General features: G+C 38.5%; 1 protein-coding gene across 2 annotated transcripts in view; it reads left to right on the top strand.

Annotated features, from left to right (window-relative positions):
- lrp6 (low density lipoprotein receptor-related protein 6) overlaps positions 1-24,775 on the top strand; it is a 174,223-nt gene that overhangs the window by 25,236 nt on the left and 124,212 nt on the right. For both annotated transcript variants that reach the window (XM_073870813.1, XM_073870845.1), the window contains exons 3-4: positions 18,267-18,464; positions 20,379-20,575. In XM_073870813.1, the coding sequence (XP_073726914.1) occupies positions 18,267-18,464; positions 20,379-20,575 (395 nt within the window). The remainder of the gene's footprint in view (positions 1-18,266; positions 18,465-20,378; positions 20,576-24,775) is intronic.

The raw sequence follows: 24,775 nt of genomic DNA, 5'->3' as shown, positions 1-24,775 counted from the left end.
CGAGAATTGGTACTAGGGATGCACCGAATCCAGATTTTTTAGGTTCGGCCGAATCCCGAATCCACCGTTTAAGATTCGGCCGAATCCGAAACCGAATACCGAATCCTACTCGCATCCTTATTCCAACACAGTAAAACACATTAATGAAGTAAAAAACGTCCACAGCAGTGTATTTTTCATTTTATTTAATTTTAACTGTACATTATGCCAGGATGACAAGTTGGAAAAACTATTTTGACAATTACCATCAGCCTATGCATAATGAAAGCGATGCGTTGCGACACGCTCGTTTTTCCAATAAGCAAGCAGCTCCGCGCTAAAACTATATTTAACTTTGAGTGAGAAGCTCCGCTCGTCAATGTCAGTCTTCACACGGCCGTCCAATTACAGTGGAGGAGGGTCAGGACATTACTACAGCAACCAACCGGTCCGGCTCACAGCTGAAGCATCACAGCTACCAAGCGCTCGGCTGAAAAACAGCTGGCATTTGGGGTCCTCAAGGCGTTTTCAGCGGTGTTTAAAAGTTTTGGTGTGTCCAGCTGACCGAAAGAAAAAGCTCATCTCCACGTCAGCACCCGATGTGTGTAATCAACGGCTACGTGACGTCGACCAGCGTAGCGCAAGCCTAGGGTTCGGTTCGGTGGAAAAAAAATCTAGGATTCGGCCGAACCCGAACCCCGCCAAAAAGCCCAGTATTCGGCCGAATCCGAAACCGAATCCTGGATTCGGTGCATCCCTAATTGGTACGCTTATAGATCTCATCAACCCGAACAACTTTCGCCCTCTAACATTTAAGCTCCGCCCAACATGAAGTCGGCTATTTTGCATTGTTTAAAAAATGCATGCGGTGAACTTTTAAATACTCCTCCTAGGGGATTCATGCGAATGACACCAAAACGTGGTGATCATGATGTCGAGACATTGGACTTGCTAAATTGCTAAGGGATTTTTGATATCTCGATTGGTCCTGCCATGGCGAGGCGACAAAGTTGTGGCGAAATCAGAGAAACAGGAAGTGTCTAATATCTAAGGCAAAAAAATTCTTATTGTTATGCCAAGCGGGGCGTTTGTTCGTCTGAAGATTCCGATCGCATCGATGTGCCTATTGTGAGTCTCAGGTATAGCGCCACCACCAGGTGCCAGGAAGTGTGTCAGTCATGAACTTTTAAATACTTCTCCTAGGGAATTCATACAATTGACACCAAACGTGGTGAACATGGTGCTGAGACATTGGACTTGCTAAATTGCGAAGGGATTTTTGATATCTCGAACGGTGTTGCCATGGCGAGGCGACAAATTTATGGCAAATTCAGAGAAACAGGAAGTGTCTAATATCTAAAGCAAAAAATGTCTTATTGGGATGAAACGCAGTGTGTATGTTTGGCCAAGGATTCCGATCGCATCGATGTGCCTATTGTGAGTCTCGGGTATAGCGCCACCAACAGGCACCAGGAAGTGTGGCAGTCACAAAAGGTGGATTTTTGACAGTTCCATGCAATGTTCTTTTAAATACTCCTCCTAGGATTTTCATACAATTGACACCAAAAGTGGTCAACATGATGCTGAGGCATTGTAGATGATAAATTGCGAAGGGATTTTTGATATCTCGAATGCTGCTCCCATGGCAACACGTCAAACTTTACTTTCATTTTCAGGGATATTTAAGCACTTGGCATGCACTTTGGGTGCCTTAACATGCTCGAAAACACCGGAAATTTGGCACAGACCTCAAAGTCGTCGGCCATTAGGACTGGGCAAACGCTGGAACACGGGTGTGGCAGTAGGGCTCTGTAGCGCCCCCTGTAATGCAAAAAAAAATTGGTGCACAAATCGTGCAAACATGTACGAAAGTTGGTACGTATATAGATCTCATCGACCCGAACAACTTTCACAATCAAACCAATTAGCTCCGCCCCACAGGAAGTCGGCCATTTTGGATGGTTTCAAAAATGCATACGGTGAACTTTTGAATACTCCTTCTAGGGGATTCATGGGATTGACACCAAACGTGGTGATCATGATGTCGAGACATTGTACTTGCTAAATTGCGAAGGGATTTTTGATATCTTGAACGGTTCTGCCATGGCGAGGCGACAAATTCATGGCGAAATCAGAGAAACAGGAAGTGTCTAATATCTAAGGTAAAAATTTCTTTTTATGATGACACACGGGGTGTTTGTTCGTCTGAAGATTCTGATCGCATCGATGTGCCTATTGTGAGTCTCGGGTATAGCGCCACCACCAGGCGCCTGGAAGTGTTGCAGTCACAAAGGTTGATTTTTTTGAAAGTTCCATGTGATGTTCTTTTAAATACTTCTCCTAGAATGTTTATGTGATTGACACCAAAAGTGGTCAACATGATGCTGAGACATTGTAGATGCTAAATTGCGAAGGAATTTTTGACATCTCGAACGCTGTTGCCATGGCAACGCTTCAAACTTTACTTTAATTTCAGGCATATTTAAGGCTCTTGGCGTGCTTAGTTGAACTTTAAATTTGGCACACACATCAGAGTTTTCGGCTGTTAAGTGTTGACAAAAACGTCAGATAAAGGCGTGTCTATTTAGTGGCTAACTAGCGCCCCTGTTTGTCTAAAATGTGGGGTTTCTTTTACCTACAGTACCTAAATGGGTCAGTAGCAACATGAAATAGTCCACTGATATTTACCCACTTGATGCACATGCCCACCGTGCATCGTTTTCTCGGAGGCACCGTGTAGCGGTAAAAAAAAACGTGCGAGGGCCCGCCATCGCTGCTTGCAGCTAAATTTTACAATTATTATTATTGAATCATCATTATTATGTAATTTTAAAGGTTATTGCTCACTTGAGTCTATTTTTAGTACCAAAAATATCAAATTACTTCACTATCAATTGGCAAAATAATTGTCAGTGACAGTCCTAGATTAGTTAAATCATTTAAAAATCATGTTGTGTATGTGGATTGTGTGCCCTATTATTACCATACATATATGCAACCAAAGATTTTACTAATAGAGCACAAAATTGTTAATAAGAACATACAATCCCAGGGCTCCAGACTGCCACCAAATGGTGGCATTTTGACACCAAAATTTGAGAGCGTGCCACTGAATTTTACATCTAGTCGCACATGTGCGACCAGTAAATTAACCTTTTTTTGTGATGTGCCACTGAATTTGAAACTGTACTTTTACTAGTAAATGCTTTAATGATAGATGCAGAAAGTACAATGTTCTGTGCAATTTAGTAGAAATGTGAATATTTGGTTAGCAACTTAGCATGTTGATTTACATTGTGTGCCCCTAAATTCTGGTTGCGCCCCTAAAATTTTCAGTTGGGGGCCACTGTGCTCCTAGTGAAAAAAGTTAGTCTGGAGCCCTGAATCCCTCATAGATCTAGCGACTTATTTTTACTGTCATAATGCACCACATTGATGTATTTACCACTAAAACGTAACTAAACCTCTGGTCAGAGCCTGACTCCACCCACTGACAATATTTGAAAAATACAAGAAAAGTTGACAGATTACAACGGAGATAGAGGGGACGAACTAAACTCGTACCAGATGTGTGGTAAGATTGTAACAAGGGCGTGGTGAGCTTAAACCTGCTTACGTCACAAGTTATTTTTTTGGTTGAAACACTTTATATCCAAATGTCAAAAAAACTTTTTTTGCTTTAACTCCTGAATCTTTGAAGGGAGCTCAAACTCCCTGTTTCTCAGCAACAGGCCGGAAACCTGACTGATCTAGAGAAGATCTGTGTGGAGGAGTGCAAATTGCAAACAAAGGCTACTGTACCAAATATTAACATTGACTTTCTCAGGTGTTCAGTTATTTGCAGCTGTATCATTCAAAGTTAAAAATCATACATTGTGATTTCTGATTTTTTTCGGAATTTTAAGTATTTACATCTAATCTTTCTTAATAATAATAATTTATAATTTGTTACATTTATATAGCCCTTTTCTCAGTACTCAAAGCGCTTTACATATGAATGGGGGAATCTCCTCAACCACCACCAATGTGCAGCATCCACCTGGATGATGCGGCGGCAGCCATATTGTGCCAGAACGCCCACCTCACACCAGCTTATTAGTGAAGAGGAGACAGAGTGATATAGCCAATTAGTATGAGGGATGATAAGTAGGTCAATGGGCAAGTTTGGCCAGGATGCCGGGGCACACCCCTACTCTTTTTCGAAGGACATCCTGGGATTTTTAATGACCAGAGAGAGTCAGGACCTCGGTTTAACGTCTCATCCGAAGGACGGTGCTTTTTTGACCGTATAGTTTTCCCAGGTGCTAGGGCTGCACGATTAATCGAAAAATAACCGAAACCGAAATTCAGAAACGTTAACCGACCCTATTTTATCATGTCGGTTATTTCAGTTTTTAATCCTGTTAATACTTTCCCTTTAAAACATACTACTGCGTGTGAGGTTACGTGGCTCCGCCCCATCCAGTCAGTTGCATAGAGACACATGGAGGAGAACTCAAATACTGTGTTAACTGAGCAGATCATTTAGTGCCAAAGAAATACGAAGTAGTCGCGCATGTGCGGGCCGCGTGATAAAACTACGGAATGCGCGAATGGGTTTTTACCGCAAATTTGCATGACGCATAAAAGTTTTATGTCACCTTGCGCTCAGTTGAATCTACCGATGAGTTTACGCAGCCCGAGAAAAGTCAACACATGCCTCAGAACCGCGAGAAGACGCGGGAGCGCCTGCGCATGTTTAATTAGACAAGGCAGAGATGAGAGAGAGATAGAGGCTGTTTACACTTGGCATTAACATGTGTTTTCGTCGATCGGATCACAAGTGGACGACGTTAATGCCAGGTGTAAACGGTGTTCAAAACGTTTTGAGCTCGTCCACTTTCGACCACTTTCAACCGCATCCAGAGGTGGTCGAAACCACTTTCGATCGGATCTCTTTGGAGTTGCGGAACGCATATGTGGTTGAATGCGTTCGAACAGCCACACGCGACCGCCTTCTCTCCGCCCATTTATCTAATCTGAGATATTAAACACAAGTTTTACGTCTTTTTTGACTTCTGGCGTGAACATTCGGTGAACAGCGCTATTTTTAGCCTTTCATTGATAAAACTAAGCGGCTGATCTCTGCAGTTTCGTTTTGAAAGCGTGTGAAAGTTGCGCGATCCTATTTCATCAATTGCGCTGAAAATTCAAAGAAGCTCTTACATACTCATGTACAAAACACTGTGCAGAATGTTTACTTGCTAAACAAGCAGTGCACTCCGACATAATATTAGTTTGCGTCCATATAAACTCATTGTTATAAAATTGTTAGTTATTGATTTTCTACTTTTTCTTTAGGAAACTTGCAGTATACAGTAAACTAAAATGTGACTGTTTTCATTTCAAGCAATGTGTGCTTTGTTTACAGTTTTATTCAAAAGGTTAAATAAATAACCTTCACACAAAATACTTTCCTCTTCACTTAATTCTTTTAAAATCACAAAGATAACAACAAATGCCCTTTCAATAGAAAATGAGCATATTTAAAATGCAAACCTTGCCAGCGAACTATGAGGCCAAAAATAATAATAATAATCGCTCATTAATCGTAACCGATGTAAAATGTTAAATTAACCAAGGTTTTGATTTTAGGTTAAATCGTTCAGCCCTACCAGGTGGTCTCCCATCCAAGTACTGACCAGGCTCAGCCCTGCTTAGCTTCAGTGGGCAAGCTGTCTTGGGCTACAGGGTGATATGGCTTCTTTATTTACCTATGCTATATAATTATTCTTATTGTCTCCTTACCAAAATCTTTAAGATTGAGAGAACTTGTTTGGCAGTTAAGTAAACAATTTCTTATAAACTTGTTGTTACATTGTAATTATGAAAATTAATACCATTGATGCAAAGTTGTCTTAAGGTAGGAATGATTGTATCCTGCTTAATCATAGCTACCAATGATACTGGGAGAACTTTCACAATCTGTTTAAACATCTTTTGGGTACAACTAATTTGAAATTTGTTACAGAATTCAACATGTTGTAAAATATTTCCTTTCATATCGATAAAGCGAGCAATTGCCCAGACACCTTTAGAAAACCATTCTGGAATAAAGAGATTTTCTATTTACTAATATATACCTATTATTCCAAATAGGCGTATTATGTGGTGTGAAATTGTGTTGAATATTGGCTTCCAATACAGTTTCCAGTTTCCAATTTTAAGTTTCTTAAAATCAAAATCACACTTTAGAATAAACTAATGCCAGCTACTTTTTCAAAAATCCAATTAGGAATATAAAACCACAGTGAAATTTTATTTTGTATATAGCTTTTCAGCCATCTAATTGTCAACATACCATTCATACAGTCAAAATCTATTGCATTACCACCACCATCCTCGTAAGTTCTAATTAAATCCTGCTTGGATATATAATGACATTTATTTGGCCAAATGAAATCAAAATTTAAATTGTTGATATTTTTTATTATGTGGGGTGCTACTGGAAGAGAGTAAGCTGGATATAATCTATATAAACTGTCCATTTTAGTCAACAATATTCGACCAAAGATGGAAATATCTCTTTGTAGCCATCTATTCAGATAAGATTTACAATTAACAACATTGTCTAAAATGTTTTGTTTTTCAGATATTTTTTTTTATCTTTAGTCACCACAATACCCAAGTATTTGACTTCTTTATTTACCTATGTTATATAATGATTGCATAAATTGGTCTTTTAAAGCTCACGTAACACATGCTGTTTCTGCATTTCTGATGTTAATATGGAGTACCTAGAGAGTAGTACAGGGGTCTTCAACTAAAATTGGTGGAGGTCCTGTAAATGAACCCTCCGCACCAGCCAAGGTCCGGACATGTACTGCACGTAAAACATAAATTGACAGCTTTCGCCAGACTAAAGAAATTAGTGTAAATATTTGTTTTATTAAACAAAATATAGTGTTATCAAGTATATTGAAAAATGTTTCTTCATATGTATAAGCATAAATAATCCTTCACAAAATGGATGTCATGTTAATGTTGTTCTGTTACTGTATGTCCTTTCAGTTGCTTGGTACAAAATATCTAAATTTATCCAGTAACAATGTCTGACAAAAATATGAAGGGAACAGTGCAAAATGCAGTCATCTGTAAATCTTCAAAACACACATTCATTTCCACATAACTACTTAATTGGAAAACTAAAGTGCTCTTTTCTGCTAAACTGAGATTAACAATCATAATCAATGAATACAAACCTCTCTGGCTTAATCAAATCAAATCATATCACATGTTACCTTAATTCTTATTTATTGTCTGTACTTAACTAAATGTAATGTTGAACACTCTCTTCTGTGCTTCAAGTTGCACTTGTAAAATATCCTCATCAGTCAGAAACACAAACAGACAAAACTAAACTGCCAGAGTTGTGAAAATGAAAAAGTGCAGGAAAACATTTCTCTCTTAATTTGTACTGTTCCTTCAAGTCTATAGAAATGTAAATAAGCTCAAATGAAAAATAAATAAAATAGGCTGAACTAAGTTGAACTTAAAAACGAAAGCATAAAAAGTCCTAGTTAAAAAAAAACAATGTTCATTGATCATTCTTGACATGTATTTACTTTTGATAATGTTAAGTGTTGAGAATGCTGACTCGCAACTACACGTTGAGCCAAAAATGCAGAATCCACGCACTCCTTTATTTTCCCATCTGTAAAGGGCTTCTTATTGCTTTCCTAAAATTCACTGTATTTTCAGTGAACACTCATGGATGACTCGTCATAGCTCGTTTTTGCAGTGAGTGAGAGAGGACCCGTGTGGGTCGCTCATACTGGGCTATTAGTTCATTTATTTTTTTGCACCCTTACCTCGGACCATAGGGTAAGTTTCTTCAAAGTGTCTATGTTTAGTTTCGTAATGGTGTTTAATGTCCCCACTTTTGACAACCGCAACAGACTCGCGAGCAGATGAGGCTCTCTGCTTTCTTCCCTGCACACCTGTATGTAACTGTTCGCGCTGGCGCCGCACTCGAAACCTGTGTCGATGAAGGACCCAAATAGCACAGGAGTCCCGGTTCGGTTCGTACCTCGGTTCAGGCGCCACGGTTCGATTCACTTTCGGTACAATGGAGGGAAAAGTAAAACAAAAATGAAGAAGGCATTTTTTTTTGTACTTAAGCTAATCTTAAAAACATAGGTGTCCTTATCAGTGTTATTTTCAGATGTCATGAATATGAACTGAAATGCATTTAACATACTATCTTGTATTTCAAAAATGTATACCTCTTTAAGTAATCTTGTACTCATCTTTCATACAAATATAGGTTCAAATGTATTACAAGTGTTACCTAAATACATTTTAAAATTACATTTTGGCCTTATTTCATATTAATGTACTAAAGAACCAAATAATAGGCTTGTAGGATGAATTAATAGGTGTGTACGACTTCACGAGGGGCTGCAAGAAACGACAAGTGGATGACGTCAGAGTAACGCGAGAGCGATTTGAAATCAGCCTCCTCCGCAAGATTTCTCGCGGTACTCTGACGCTGATGGCGCTGTGTAAAGTTGAGCACGCTTAAAAAACTGAAAGCAGCTGAACTCGACAGAACTGCCCTGCGTATGCCTGTTGTATATAGCAGGACAATTTATCTCCTACTTCTCAGCGTGAGAAATAGAAAGTGTGGCGTTTGAACTGACTGAAATGCGTGTTTGTCAAGGTGAATGCGTGAGACTTGAGAGCCCTGATTAGATGTATTTCCACTCACATACCTAACAACTGCTGAACAACGCCGACGCAAAGTCCTGGTCTTTTCCACCAATCTCTCGCCTGTACTATTGTAACTGACTGGAAAACTGAAGTTTTGCCAAACTTGCGATCTTAAAGAGGCTGGCGGAACGTCTAGCTCTTGTGGAACACCACTTGCCATACTCGCTGTCGGCTGCTCATTCACTGACTGGACCGGCGTCGACGTGACAAAAAAATGCAGAGTGCCAGAGAATGTAGACGGGCTCTGATAGAGCGCATACATAGGCGGAGCTCGGCTGCATTGGCGCCAATCAGAGCTTCAGAGCTAAAGCGGGGCAACAGATTAGCTGTCCATAAAGAACCCGCCTATCTAGCAGTAGTTCCGCATTACATTAATTATTTTGCACGCAAGTTTTTTTTATTTTCATACCGTGTATTCTCCGTTTAAATTCATGCACCGAACCGTGACCCCCGTACCGATTCGGTTCGAAACGAATACATGTATTGTTCCACCCCTACCATATATGTGCCTGATATAAATTGGATTTTATAATAACGTTCAATAGCGTTTGCTAAATAGCAAACGCTATTGAACGTTATTATAAAATCCAATATAATATGTATTTTATTATGTTAAAAGTCTTTGCGGTCCGGATGAACGCATCTCGCGGTCCGGATTCGGACCGGAGTCCACCAGTTGGGGACCCCTGGAGTAGTATGACATCCTTTATATCTCCGAAGAGTCTTTAGTTTAATCAGATTTATAAAAGAAAGATCAGCTTTACTGATTCTTTCCGATAACGTACGAAAAAATGAAGAAGGAGGAGTTACTACCGCGTGTGGAGCGAGTACGAGTCATGCAACACTCTACAACACTTATAACTTATGATTCACTAAATGTTCGTGTTATTTATATAATATGCACACGCCTATTTCCAACATAAGACAAGCCTTACTTACCGAATGCCACTCATGACCCCGTTGGGAAAATCCAGCGCATCAAACACACACGCAAAACTCCGCTGCTACCCCGGATAATAAACTATATCCATTGTTTTCATAAGGCTGGCTTTCTTCTCCTTACATCCAAAAACACACTTCTTCTTTCGTGCCTTTGTTGAGTTTTGAAATTAAACAAGGCTGATAAGATGTTTGCAAGTTGTAGCGTCTCCCGCTGATTGACGGGTGGGCAGGGTTTTCGGGGGAAAGTGCCCAAATAAAGAAGTGATACGTACAGAAAACCCCTTAAACGTACCCTGGCGAAGTGCATTCGGCACAGAAATACTCTGTAACATGCCTAAATGCTTTTTTGACACTTTGCCTATGTTTAGCATGAGGAAACAACTCTATAACCGTGTTAATAAGTCAGAATGCTTGAAATACCATTGAACCCCCCCTTTAAAGGTAATAATTCACATTTATTTAAGTTAAATTGAAGTCCAGAGACTTTTGCAAAAATATTAATAACATGTAATGCTATGGGGATTTGGAACTTTTAAGAAACAAAGTTGTATTGTCAGCCAGCTGACTTATAATTAATTCTTATAATTAACATGTTCTGCATCTCGATTAGTCTGCTTCTTTCATTGGGTGTTAAATTAGTGTTGCTACAGCATGTATGTATTTCTTGTAATAATTTTCTTTCCACCACTTTATTTCTTTTGGCTAGTAATTTACTAAATTAAATACTTACTCCTCTAATTCTGAATTAAATGAATTCAAATTTGTTACTATGACCAATAATCGAGTCATCATTTTGAATTTCAGACTTTTTTTCTCGAATTTCTTGCAATACTCTTCATTTTGTAATAATTTGGCATTACTTTCCAAAAGCCTTTCCTATATGTTAATTTATTTGTAGGTTCTAAAGGGCCAGTCACACCAAAAGCGTTTATGGCAGTTGCAGGCGCCTTTTTTGAATGATATTCTATGGGCAGGGCGCGTTTGCGCGCTGTTTATGCGCGCTGAGCGCCTTGCGGTTTTTTGCCGCCTGCCGCGCACGCGTTTTTGAAGGAGCGCTGAGAGCGGAGAAGCGCCCGACGTCATTCGCCTCTTTCCATTGTCCAATGGAATGAGGGGAGAGGCGGGCCTTACGTTGTGGTGAGGGAAGTTTACAGTTGCTTTGAAGAACCGGACACCACTCGCTCACTCTCTCCTGCGTGTTTGTGCACTTCTCACCCTCAAACAAGGTCAGAGCAAGCGCCCTCTTTTTAAAGTTTCTGCTAATATGACAGTTAACAGCAAAAGAGCACTCACGCTTCAATATTTGATTGACAAGACAGCTGACTCCGTGGTTGCTTAGCAATAAGAAAAGCCTTGCGTTTGCAAGCGTTTAAAGCGCTTTTGGTGTGACTGGCCACTAAGACTAGTTCTATGAAACAGTGATCTGATAAAGGTGCATTTGACATTACACTGATTCTTGAAACTTTGGCAAAAACATGTCCCACTAAGAAAAGGGCTAATTCTGTTGGAAATTAATAACATTTTCATGAAGAAAAAGAATCAAAGTTATAATCAGGGGGTCCTTTGCACATATGTAAGGTTCTTTTATAGGGTTATTTTTATTTTTTATTAATTTAATGATTATATGCTTGCCCATTGCCTACAAAATCAGCTGTCCTCGGTTAAGAGATAACCATTTTAACTTGATTAAAAAAGCCAAAAGTAATAATTGAATTGAATAATATATTTACCACATTAAAGAGTACATTGTAATATGTATTAAAAACTACAAACAGTGAGTTTTGAACAATATTTACTATTATTTTGTGATTGCTCAAAATGTGTCCCACTTATTCGCCACCACCGTCAGATATTTTTAAAAAGCAATAAAATCAGACAACTACAGGGTCAACTGCATTCCTGAGGACCCCATTTTCAAACCTTCAGCTCTTCTGCATGCTTCAAGATCACTCAAGCTCCTGTATGTTTGCTATTTTCTCTTAAACTTGTTCATATTTTTGGACACTGCTACTGTGACAACCATAACATGTCATCTTTGTAAAAAAAAATTAGATTAGATTATGAAATAAATGTATCATTTTTAAGAAGAGGTCTGAAGTAGCTAGCAACATAGGGGAAACAAGATGGCTAATGTGAACAACTCATCTATTTTTTAAATCTATATTAGGTTTTTGTCACCACAATCAGATGTCACCACCGTCAGGTTTTCTGTCTTTTCTGTCAGGTTTTATGTATTTTAGGAAGTTATGATTTAATATTTGTTCATCACAGTGCTCAGGATTGTTATTTTTTGGACCAAATATTTACATAAAGTTTAAGCAAGAAGCCATTGACTTGAGTGGTATACATTTTGCAATAATGAGGCCAATGTCACCACCGTCAGATTAGTGTCACCACCGTCAGACAGAGTTTTATTTGTTTTAAATGAATATGCTTACAATATGTTTCTAAAGTGCTGTTGAGTTATTAAATTAATAGTCTCCATTAATACAAAAATATGTTTATTAAATAAAAAATCATTACTTTTTCTATTTAGACTTAAAGTAAATTTTGTATGAGTAATATCTGGAAAAACGCCTATTTTAATTCCAGTCACACGTTTACCCAACTCCAAAATTGCTGCCAAAATATAGTTTTATAAAACGGCCCGTTTTGGTTTTTCATTCTGATTGGTTGAAACGCGTTCTAAGCAGTGATAAAATACCCCGGTAACCCCCGCGGTTCAGACCGCACTACATAAGTATCACTGCACCACTGTTGCTGTATACTGATTTATGAAAATAATACCACAGTCTTTAATCATATTTTTTATTTGTCTACAATTGCACAATTAATGGCGATATCCAGTAAATGTCAATAAATATTGTTGAGTCATCTCGTCAATAAAGAGAAAACGTTCCCTGAGGAGTTTCAACCTCAAATTCATATCTCCGCTATTATCCACAAAATTGGTTTGTATGATTGGTTTGTAACTGTATGCTTCTTATTTTGATGCTCTAACTTTTGCATTTACTTTTTTTTGTCAAAATGTTTCATGACACCTCAAGTCTAATTTCATGATAATCACCCATTCCTGGTACATTCCTACAAAACCCCATTCACAGACCTTTGGTCCCAGAAAATACCCGTAAAATTGCCAGACAAGCGTCTGTGTGAACACAAACACGTCCCATATATCTTTTGGGGATCGATGCCGGAAAGAGGACCCAGTCAGATACACGGAAAACCCTTTGTGTGAACAAGAAGCCAAAACAATGGCGTAATGGGCGTGTCATAGTGAGGACGTGCGAGTCATCACAACAAAGTTATGGTTCAGATCCTTAAAACGAGAGATAACATGCATATTAACATTCATCATGAGAAATGTCGCAAACTAGATTGAAGCAGTTATCAGGAAATGATAAATGAGACCCATAAACAATGACGCACGTGCCGTAGTGAGGACGCGTGTCGGCGTGTGTCATGGCAACATGAAGTTGGTTCAACTCTTTAAAATGAGGGATTTACAACATTCACGACTAGAAATGTCAACAAACTGGACTGAAGCAGATATCGGGTAAGTTAGCTCATCACTTACTGTGTTGAAACGGAGATCATTCAGCAGCATAAACGAATATCGCGTCATGTGCATTTTTGAGCTTATAATAAACCAAAAATGCCCGCGCATCATCCCAACAAAATATATTGTTCAGATATATTAACCTGATATATACTGCATGTTCATGAGTCATCTGCACATCTCACTTATGCTGTTTTCCAAAGAATCAAATACAGTTGGAAACGACGTAGACCATTAATAAAAACAGACTGTTAACAATTGTTTTTAATCAATATATTTAAACATTCTCTATGATATAATAAAAAATATATTTTAAAAACACAGTTTTAGCGGTTATAGCGGTCTAATGACGGTGTTCAACTATAACGTCGGTCTCACAGTTATATATAATAACTGTCACACCCCTACGTGAAACATGAACACATGTTATATTGCGCACTGTAAACACAATCAAAGCTTCAAAAACACATAAAGAATGGGACCTTTAATTTCCCCATGAAAGCGGCTGCATGGATGGTTTTGTTTTGTTAACATCTCAGATATTCGGGCTCACATGAAACTCATCACTCTGCCCTCAAGGTGCAGCTGTCCAAACACCAAATCTCACACATTCACACCAAAGTGAAACGCATTCGTGTGAAATCCCGCCCCTGTTTACATGTGTGTGAGATGAGTCAACTTCTCCACGGACATACACGTTAGTTGTGTCTGCCTGGACCTGTCTTCAGGGATGGGCTCCCTCTATCATAATCTGCTTCAGCGGAAGACGATGTCTACGACCACAGCAGTCTTAGTTAAACACACATGACAGGCTTTAGGTGTTCCTGTTAGATGTCCCTCCAAACATTTGCCTTGGGTCACTTTTGTTTTTAAACTGTACAGCTTTCTCAGTTTCAGTTTCAATGGTCATTTGGCTGGACACCGCTGGTAGGTTGATAGTGGAGGTCCCCAATGGATTTTACGATACCAATATCTAAGTTGGTCTCTAATTGCAGATAACCGATTAATGGACCGTTTTAAATGGATACTGGATAAAAAAACATAACACTGAAAGTGAAACAGTGCTGAAATGTATTACAAAAATAATAAAACAACAGTACTGAACCATGAGAATGTGCTTAATGAAAAAAATGTATAAAAATTAAAGTAAACAATTCTGTGAAATACTCCCACTGGTAAAATTGAATTTACATAAATTTTTATTATATGTCAGAGCTCCAGACTAATATTTAAGAGGGGTGCCACTGAGACGCCACCAAGTTGTACAGCTGATGGCGCTGGGCCTCAATTTGGTGGCACCAGTCACTTGGTGGTGTAAAAACAAAAAAGAAACACTAAAACTAAGTCCAAACATGTTTAATGGATTAATACATTTATTACAAATACAGATAATTTTCTTCCTTATATTCAAATTATTTTTTTTACTTACAATGAACTTTTTTCTTTCTTTGATGTAAAAGCTACTTTAACACAGACTTGAGAAAAGAAATCACATTCTTGTGCTGTAATCACTACAAAATACACTCTGAATATATATCATTTGGACAGGACTTGGAATTTTGCCTTCTTAGTCTCTTTCCCTTTGACAGCCACTCCTCAAACACTTTTCCTGGCATCAGGGGGTGTTTACACTTGGTATTAAAGGGCCATTTCACCGATAGAATCATTAATCTTTATGGAAAGTGAGTCATATTTGTAGTCAAAATGTAACATAAATGTAGAATTTTGTGCCTATTTGACCGAGAAAAGACAAAATGGGACTTTAGAGCACATTTGTATGAAAAACTACAACTGCCACTATGCACCACAATGCACAGCTCTGCAAGCCACTCCCATTAATCGGAACATGGCTCAGACATGCTATTATGTATAAATGCCACGTTAGTAAAACAAAGAAAATAGCCACCACCACTGTGTCTGACAGACACCAATCATGATTTACTTTTAAACGTGATGTTACATTGTGTTACACACAATAACACTCTGGCCTGGTGTGTAGCAAAGTCTTATTCAAACAGTAACGTGCGGTTTCAGATCCGCAGTACAAATGTCTTTCCAAGTACTTAAAAAAAGGGTATGCATTTAAAATGTTTATTTAGTTTTACCAATTTTCTTTTTGTCTCTTGTTTACTGTAATTACATTTGTGTTATTATTGGCCTCACTGCTCTCACAATGTAGACATATAAAACACCGCTCAGATATGCTATTGTGTACATAAATGCCACGTTAGTATAACAAAGAAAATAGAAACACTCACTTTAGTCAGATGTCCGTTTATCCATGCATCCTTCACACAAACGCGTCCCCTGCATAATATCTCCACAGACGCGCTGCCTCAGCTCTTGGAGCTTGTGCTCGTAAACCGAAACACGTCTTTGAAATAAGCACGCGACCAGAAACATTCACAAAACAAATATTCATATCCTTATCTGATCCAGAAATGTTAAACCGAAAGCAAACGGCGCAAGTCCGTCCAAGCTTATATACTCCGCAGCGCGTCTGCTCGTAAACCGAAACACGTCCGTGAAATAAACATACGGTGGCCCTGAAGTGCAAACCACAACAACAAATTACTAAACCACAACAACAAATTAAAAAACAACAACAAATTAAAAAAACACTACAACAAATTAAAAAACACCACAACAAATTAAAAAACACCACAACAAATTAAAAAACACTACAGCAAATTAAAAAACAACAACAAATTAAAAAAACACTACAGCAAATTAAAAACCACTACAGCAAATTAAAAAACACTACAACAAAATAAAAAACAAATACAAAAAAAACACAACAGCAAGTTAAAAAAACACTACAGCAAATTAAAAAACACAACTACAAATTAAAAACACTACAACAAATTAAAAACACAACTACAAATTAAAAAACACTACAACAAAATAAAAAACCATAACAAAATAAAAAACACAACAGCAAGTTAAAAAAACACTACAGCAAATTAAAAAACACAACTACAAATTAAAAACACTACAACAAATTAAAAACACAACTACAAATTAAAAAACACTACAACAAAATAAAAAACCATAACAAAATAAAAAACACAACAGCAAGTTAAAAAACACTACAGCAAGTTAAAAAACACCACAACAAATTAAAAAACACCACAACAAATTAAAAAACACTACAGCAAATTAAAAAACAACAACAAATTAAAAAAACACTACAACAAAATAAAAAACCATAACAAAATAAAAAACACAACAGCAGGTTAAAAAAACACTACAGCAAATTAAAAAACACAACTACAAATTAAAAACACTACAACAAATTAAAAACACAACTACAAATTAAAAAACACTACAACAAAATAAAAAACCATAACAAAATAAAAAACACAACAGCAAGTTAAAAAAAAAACACTACAACAAAATAAAAAACACTACAACAAAATAAAAAACACTACAACAAAATAAAAAACACTACAACCAATTAAACGCTCCACAACTTCTGTTTAGCGTAGCTTAGCATAAAGATGGCGGCTGATCGTTTTTTTTCCGTCTGTGTTCGTATATTTTCGTAAGTCCCACCCACTGATCTGTAATTGGTCTGAAGTGTGAGTGGGTCCCACCCATAGCCCCCACCTTGGAAAAATGAGGAATGAGTGTCTGTAGTCTTTCACACTCAATAGAGATACAGGATTTCCTTCTTTCAATGACGCAAAATGACGATTTTTACATCATTGAAAGAAGGAAGTGCCTCACTGAAATCAGTATTTCTCCCCTCTCAGGGGAAACTGAGGGAATGGTGCACGACCATTTAAAAACATGACTGGGGTTCTAACGGTACAAAGCTTAATGCAAATGGGTGAAGTTTCCCTTTAAGATCGGATCATAAGTGGACACCGCTAAAAACAAGTGTAAACAATGTTCAAAATGTTTTGAGCTCGTCCACTTTCAACCACATCGTTTTTACCTTCTAGCGTGAACGCACAGTGTACAGTGCTATCTTTAGGCTTTCATTGATAAATGTAAAGCATCTGATCTACACATTTTTCATTAGATCCATTTTGCGAGCATGTGGAAGTTGTGCAAGCTTATTTAATAAATTCCGCTGAAATATCAGAGAAAACTCTAACATATTCAAGTACAAAACACTGCAGCATGTTTACTTACAACACAAGCAGCGGACTCTAACATAATATTAGTTTGCGGCAATTTAAACCCATCATTACTCCTGCTCGCGTTTAAATGACAGCAGAGGGACTCGCCCAGTCTCCACAGACCATCCCCTAAAGGAAACAGGATGGAAGTGGTCGAAAGTGGACAAAAGAGACTGATTTAAGTACCAGGAGTAAATTGCTGGCTACGCTTCAGACCAGCCTTCCATCAAGCATTATGCTTTTGCCCTGTGTGAATGTACTGTCAGAAGGTGGTGATATGCACCTGAGATATTATAGAAAGGCAGGGGAGGGGCAGCAACAAGGGAGAGTTGATTGATTCGCATTATATTAATATAATTATATTTAAATTTCGCAGTCTCGCAAGTGCGACATTTAATAAATAGTAGTCGCATAGGCAGGAAAAATACTTGCAAAATTTGACATTTTACTCGCAGTCTGGAGCCATGTATGTGTAGTCTTTTACTTTATTTGCTTCTGTTTTAGCACTTAATGATTATCTAATCAAAATAACTCCTAATGATATGAAGCAACGGACACACTCGGAAAAAGGGCATGGAAAAATCGGTATAGATTTTTGCCGATAGCCGATTGTTCCACCAATTAACTATCGGTGCCGATTAATCGCAAAGTAAGATATTTGTAATAAAGCAGGAGACCGTAGCACTACTGACTTTCGTTGTATGAAAAAATTCTACTATAAAATCAATGGTGCTCAAAAACTGATGACAGAATTTTCATTTTCGGGTGAACTATCCCTTTAACATTTATTTAAGTTATTTAAGAGCACATGTGCCAAGCAATAGTCACAATCTGTTTCTGCTGGATCGTTCAGGCAGGACATTCAGCATCCTCTGAAGTCACTGTGTAACGTCTCTTCTCTCTGGTAGGTACATGTTTTGGACGGACTGGGGTGAAATTCCTAAGATCGAGCGTGCCGGGATGGATGGGATGCATCGATCTGTTATCATTGACTCTGAGATTTACTGGCCCAATGGACTCACGCTCGATTATGGTCAGAAGAAACTCTACTGGGCCGATGCAAAGTTTAACTTTATTCACCGCTCCAACCTGGACGGTTCTGGAAGGTAAGAGATGCTCTCACAAGATGCTTGGGTGAGATCAGACTAGGGCTGCACGATAATGAGAAAATATGCGATATGCGATAGTTCTGTTGGTGGGTGCGATGGCGATATGTCTTGCGATATGTATTACTTAGAGAGATTATATTTTTATTTGCTTTTATTTTAGCATTTAGATATGTAATGAAAGAAAGAGGTAATGCATATTCTAAAGATGTAATTAAACTATGCTATTCATGTGACAAAAAACTAGTAATGTGTGACCATAACGCAGTAAGTTACTTTGATTGATTTATTGAATATTTATATTAATTTCATAAATCCAACCACTCCAAACTCTCTTTCCTTTCTCTTTGACATGAACAAAGCTGAATGAACTTGTGAATATGACCCCCTTTAAAGGGATTTATTAACATTGTGAGAGGTGTAGAAAGACTAATTTTATACAATAAAATGTATAGTATATTAATGATAGACAATGCAGGTCTGTGGATTGTAAATAGGTCTAAAGATTATAAAGTTGATTGGTTTGTGTAGAAGCAGTAAGTGCCTCTCTTTCTATTCCTCTGTTGCAGATTAAAAGCGCTTAATCCGTCATTATTTTAGATTCAAAAGTATACTCTATATAAAGAATGTAGATTCAGCTTACATAATGATTGTTTGACAGTTTGAGCTGCTCGTTCAGTACAATGGGCTTGGCATTAACATTGGTTATTTGCTACCATCTTTGTAGCAAACGTTTTAGATATAAAAAGACGGTTCATTGATAACAATACTATAAACATGGGAGAAAGAAAGTGCAGCGCGGGCGACTTTATATAAACAAGAGTCAGTTTTCATCGCCATAGAAACCGGAGGTACGCTTGAGACTGCACATGCGCTATAGAGGGGTTGCAAGTTTACAAACATTGCAGGGTGCGCGCGCATCCAGGAGGCAGAAAGCCCGATTGGTGAGCTGATCCGCTACTGCAACAACCTTAATTATTGAAGCGTTCTTTATTGTTTGTATATAAATAAGACTTGATTTTAGTTGGATCTGTTTTTCTCTCTTTATTTTTGCAGTGTTACTGTGATACATGTATGAATAATAATGTTATAATTATAATGCTAGTAACGTAATAATCGCATCTACTGGTATGTTAACATCAGCCACCCAGCACTGACTCTGTTGGTACTATTTTCCACGCAACAATTCCTTGGCATTTTGACTTACAGACACCGCTTCTAGCATACAACACAATGCACTTCTCTTCTTTCTGCCTCTCGGTTGCGCGCGCAACCAGTTAGTGACGTCGCCGTGCAACCCGTCTATAGTGCGTTAGCGCTGACTGACTCTTCACGGCCGTCTCTGATCGACTTGGGTTTAAACAGACCCGGTACCTGAAGTAATTAAAATGGGACCGACTCGGACCTGACTGACCTTTCAAAATATAGACTCGTGTCCTTCCGTGAAGACCTCTAATGGATACAACTATGATCAAGTTCAGGAACATGGAAGGATACAATGTGACACTGAGCTTTGCGTCACACCTAATTCATCGAAAAACAGAAAGCACGCGAACGCACAGCGAACTCATCAGAAAAGACACGACGTGCTCGCACGCATAATGTTATTATCAAGGACAGAAAAAGACAAAATTTAATGTTAAATATACGTGGGCAGTTGTTAATATACTTGAGAGATCCGCCCAAGTAAAGTAAGTGTGTGGGAACCACCTTCTGATCGGTGTAATTTGGACGATCTAAGCATGCAACAGACAAATGATAGACACGTAAAATAAATGCAAGTTATCGCAGCTCCCTGCAATATGCATATCGCATACACAGTTATCGCGATGGCGATACATTTTCGATATATCGTGCAGCCCTAGATCAGACTCCTTGTCCGGCTCTCACATGTGGTTCGTTTGGTGTTTACAGGGAGGTTGTGGTGAAAGGATCTTTACCTCATCCGTTTGCACTGACGCTGTATGAGGACACACTTTTCTGGACAGACTGGAACACGCACTCCATACACTCTTGTCACAAACACATGGGAGAAAACAGCCGAGAAATTCACACCAACATTTTTTCACCCATGGACATCCATGTCTTCAGCCAGAAGAGGCAGCCAGTAGGTAAGAAACGTCACAGTCATGTGTAAGAGCAGGAGTGCATGTAATTATGTTCCTATACGATCCTGGTGAACATTATTCCAGAGAGATTGAGCTTGTGATTAAAGTGATTGTCAAATGGACAATAAATTCATTAAAAACATTCTGCAGACATCACATCATGAAGGTTTAAAACGAGAGGGTAATCCACTTGCTAAGTCTTAAAGCAACACCAAAGAGTTTTTTTTACCTTAAAATAACGCTTCCAAAACTGTTTCAGTCGTTCATCCACTCTAAACAGGGTGAACAGCACTTTCACATTCGCTTTGCAGCCCTCTATCGGCCAAAACCGCACTAAAGAAGTTTCCAACCGTCGGGTAGCGGTCCTGTAGTCCGAGTGAATACTACAAAAAACTTGCTTTACGGCAGACCTACAATCCAGTCAGAGCCAGCTATGCCTCAGTATTTATGACAGTGGGTAATGGACAATTACGCTTCTAACCTGTAGGGGGAGCAAAGAGCAAAAGCTCTTTGGTGTTGCTTTAATGTAAGGAGTATCATTTCTGGGTCCAAGCCTCTGCTCATTTCAAGTGAGATTACAATCTCAACAGCCATAGTCTCTGTTTACTCATTTTTAATGTTTACTCATTTCACACATTTTAGCTAAGCTTTTCTAAACTCTGCATTTAGTACCCTGTGTTCTCCACGCTCACTTCCACTGTCTGGTCATCTGGAAATTTAGTATAGAGATAGAGGTTAGCAATGTGATTTTTTTCCCCCCTTAGTTTTAATGCAGTGTTGGTGAATATTGGTATTTTTTGTTGTTTGCTTAAGCATCTGATCGAGCGCTTGGACCGGAAGCGGTGCCATATGATGTCATACTTAACAAGCGGATACTGACAGAATTTACATGTTTAGATTAAATATTCCTCCAATTGACATTTTCCTTAATGTAACAAAAGTGAAAATCTGCACTGGTTCTCCTTTCAGTTCTGTTTACTTTAGAGCTGGTGAACAATAAGGCAGTCAGTTCCCATAGTGCTTTGAGTTGTTTTCTGAAACAATACACAGAGCTCTGATGGCCTGCACAGATGATTATGACACACAATAGAGGTTCTGTTCTGTTCTCTATGCTGATTGAATGCAGAGAATTTCTCAACGTGCTGAAAAAATGTAACAACCAGACACTCTTGCCACACCCCCATCTCTCTCTCTCTCTTTCTCTCTCTCGCAATTTCAATTTAAGCTTGCTTTATTGGCATGACAAAAACTGTACATTTGCCAAAGAATTTGCAGCTGGGCTGCGTAAAAATTTTGCAAATTAAAGTAAAAATAAAACCAGGTATATAGTGCAAAATTAAAAGTAAATAAAACTAGGGCTGCAGCTATCGATTCTTTTTGTAATTGATTAATCTAGCACTGAATCGATCGATTAATCGAGTAATCGGATACAATTTTTGTGTATGTTTTTAAACAACCAAAACAAATAATGCATAAAGAAAATGACGTGGCTGTAAAATGTTCAAGCATTTGGCTTTTATTTCTAAAAAATTGACATTTGGCTCCAAAAAATAAGCCTATTTATTTCAATTTTTACCCATTTAGTGTTTATAAGTGCCAGTGCCAAAAATTAAGCACTTTAATTTATTAATATGCACAACAGGTTTCATGCTGTAATCTAGCCCTGACATCAAAGTAAATATCTGGTTTATGTACATTTATACACCTGCAGCATTTACCATTAGGCTACTGACAAATAATATATAATTTCTGGGGTGAGCCTATTTGCTATGGTAACAACCTGTGTGTGAGCGCGCACTTGCACCTGTGTTTGTGTGTGTGTACGCATGTTGTGCGTGAGGAAGAGTGAAATCCCAGTCAGACGTTCAGTTGCTTCATTGCATTTTGGTACGGCAGAAATACATACATTCATTTTCAATAGAACGCTGCATTTGGTTTGCATAACTTGCATTGCGGTGCATTTTAGTTTAAGAATCCGTTCGAAAAATCACAACATCAAAGCGCTGTATACAGTGAATGCATGCTGAAATTATTGTTGCGTGGCTACATAAAAGTTTAAGCATTGTGATGCATTGCGCGATCGGTCTGACTCGCGTGAGAGAGACGAGGGTGCATGCGTGTCGGTGAAGGGGTACTTTTTTAAGCTATACTCTCTTGCAATTAAACGTGAATACGTTTACTACTTAAAAACATCAACGCTAAACATCATATCTAGTCAAACCGCATAACGACATCGCTACAAATACAGTATGGGATTACAATCAGCAAAGCTACGTTACCTTGATTCAGCGACGCTTGGTGAAACAGCAGTGGATGTTTTCGGTTCAGATGTTGAATGTAATGTAATGATAAGAATGTAATGATCCCAAACTTTAGACATTCTCTCTCTGCCGTTTATGGACATCTTTACTCTGCCATCGCGCCAACTAAATTCAAAATGTATCATGCGCTATGATGTGCTTGCTGATCAAACAACGGTCCGTGTGAATCAGATCTGGGCACGTGTAGTGCGCGTCAAAGGAATTTAACGAGGCTTTGAGGGAGAATTTTTGCCTCAAGGAATTTTTTGAATCAAGTTAATCGAGTAACTCGATGAATCATTTCAGCCCTAAATAAATCAAAGTATGTAGTGCAAAATAAAAGTAAGTTAATATGTAGTATAACTTATATATATCATTTTAGCTTTTCTTGTGCTGTTTAAGTGCAAGCAGCTGTACATTTACATTTAGTCATTTAGCATACGTTTTGTCCAAAGCGACTTACAAATGAGGTAAACAATAGAAGCAATTATTGCAACACAAGAACAGCAATACATCAGTGCATTGGAAATAGTCTCAAGTCCAACACAGTATACATAGCCAAGGGTTGGTTAGTATTTTAAGAATGTACAGATAAAGAGAAAGGAAAAATAGATAGGAGAAAGATAGTAAGTCCTATATGAGGAAGTGAGGTAATGGCGGAAGAGATGGATTTTTAGCCGATTCTTAAAGACAGCTACAGAGTCAGCAGATCATGTCACGACCGGCAGATCATTCCACAGTTGTGGAACAGCTCCAGAGAAGGTACACAATAATGTTTTTTTCCCTTTTTGAGATGGCACCACAAGCTGTCGCTCGGTGACAGAGCGCAGGGATCGAGAGGGTACGTTAGGCTGTATAAGCAGGTGAAGGTAAGGCTGACCCAGTGGTGGTTTTAATGGCCAAGAGCAGAGCTTTAAATTTGATGCAAGCTGCAATAGGAAGCCAGTTTAACTTGACAAAGAGTGGAGTGAGGTGGGCCCTCTTTGGCTCATTGAAGACTACTCTTGTCGCTGCATTCTGAATCATCTGTAGGGATTTGGTTGTGCAGGCTGGAAGTCCAGCTAGTAGCGAATTGCAGTAGGCCAGCCTGGACAGGACAAGAGCTTGGACTAGGACCTGCGTAGCATGCTCATTTGGGAAGGGTCAAATTTTCCTAATATTGTAGAGGATTAATCTACAAGAGCGACACGATGAATCTGGCAACATGCTCCGAGAAGCTAAGCAGATCATCATTGACCACTCCCAGGTTTTTTGCTGTCCTGGAAGGCGTGATGCTCGAGGAACCTAGCTGATTGGAAAAGTTGTGCTTGATCTTTAGTTCAATTCAATTCAATTTTATTTATATAGCGCTTTTCACAATTTGGTAATTGTATCAAAGCAGCTTTACATAATAGATGCAGTGAAAAGCACAGAAAATCGACAGATAACACAACATAATACACAATAGCACAAGCAGCTAAATTTGCTGCGGCTTTAAATCAACATTATAAGCGAACGTATTACTAATGTGACGTATAGAAGTTAAGCCCAAGAGGGCTGCCTCCCCGGGTTGAAAAACCCCCTAGGAGAAAAAAACCCAGGATTATTAGCCGGGGAAGTAAAAAAAGTCCTAGGAGGAAAAAACCCTTGGGAGATATATATAGATTTATATACATTGAAACGGATAAGGAGTTTAAGCGGATCTTAAGCGGGTTCTGCCGGTGGTCATTGGTCAGGCATCGGCTGGACATCACGTTGAAGAACAGCCAGTAAATCAGAGGTGTGCCGACTTTCACATTTACCGGAACTCGATCTGTTTGTCTCATTGTCCTCGGGATCGAGGACGAGACAGGGAGAGAGAAACAGATTTGGATGACGTTACTAATTTAGATAGCTCCTCTATGGTAGTAGGTTTAAATGACTC

The sequence above is a fragment of the Misgurnus anguillicaudatus genome, chromosome 1 (assembly GCF_027580225.2).
Source record: "Misgurnus anguillicaudatus chromosome 1, ASM2758022v2, whole genome shotgun sequence".
Lineage (NCBI taxonomy): Eukaryota > Metazoa > Chordata > Actinopteri > Cypriniformes > Cobitidae > Misgurnus > Misgurnus anguillicaudatus.
Note: the sequence above shows the minus strand (reverse complement) of the source record. Positions and strands in the feature narration are given on the sequence as shown.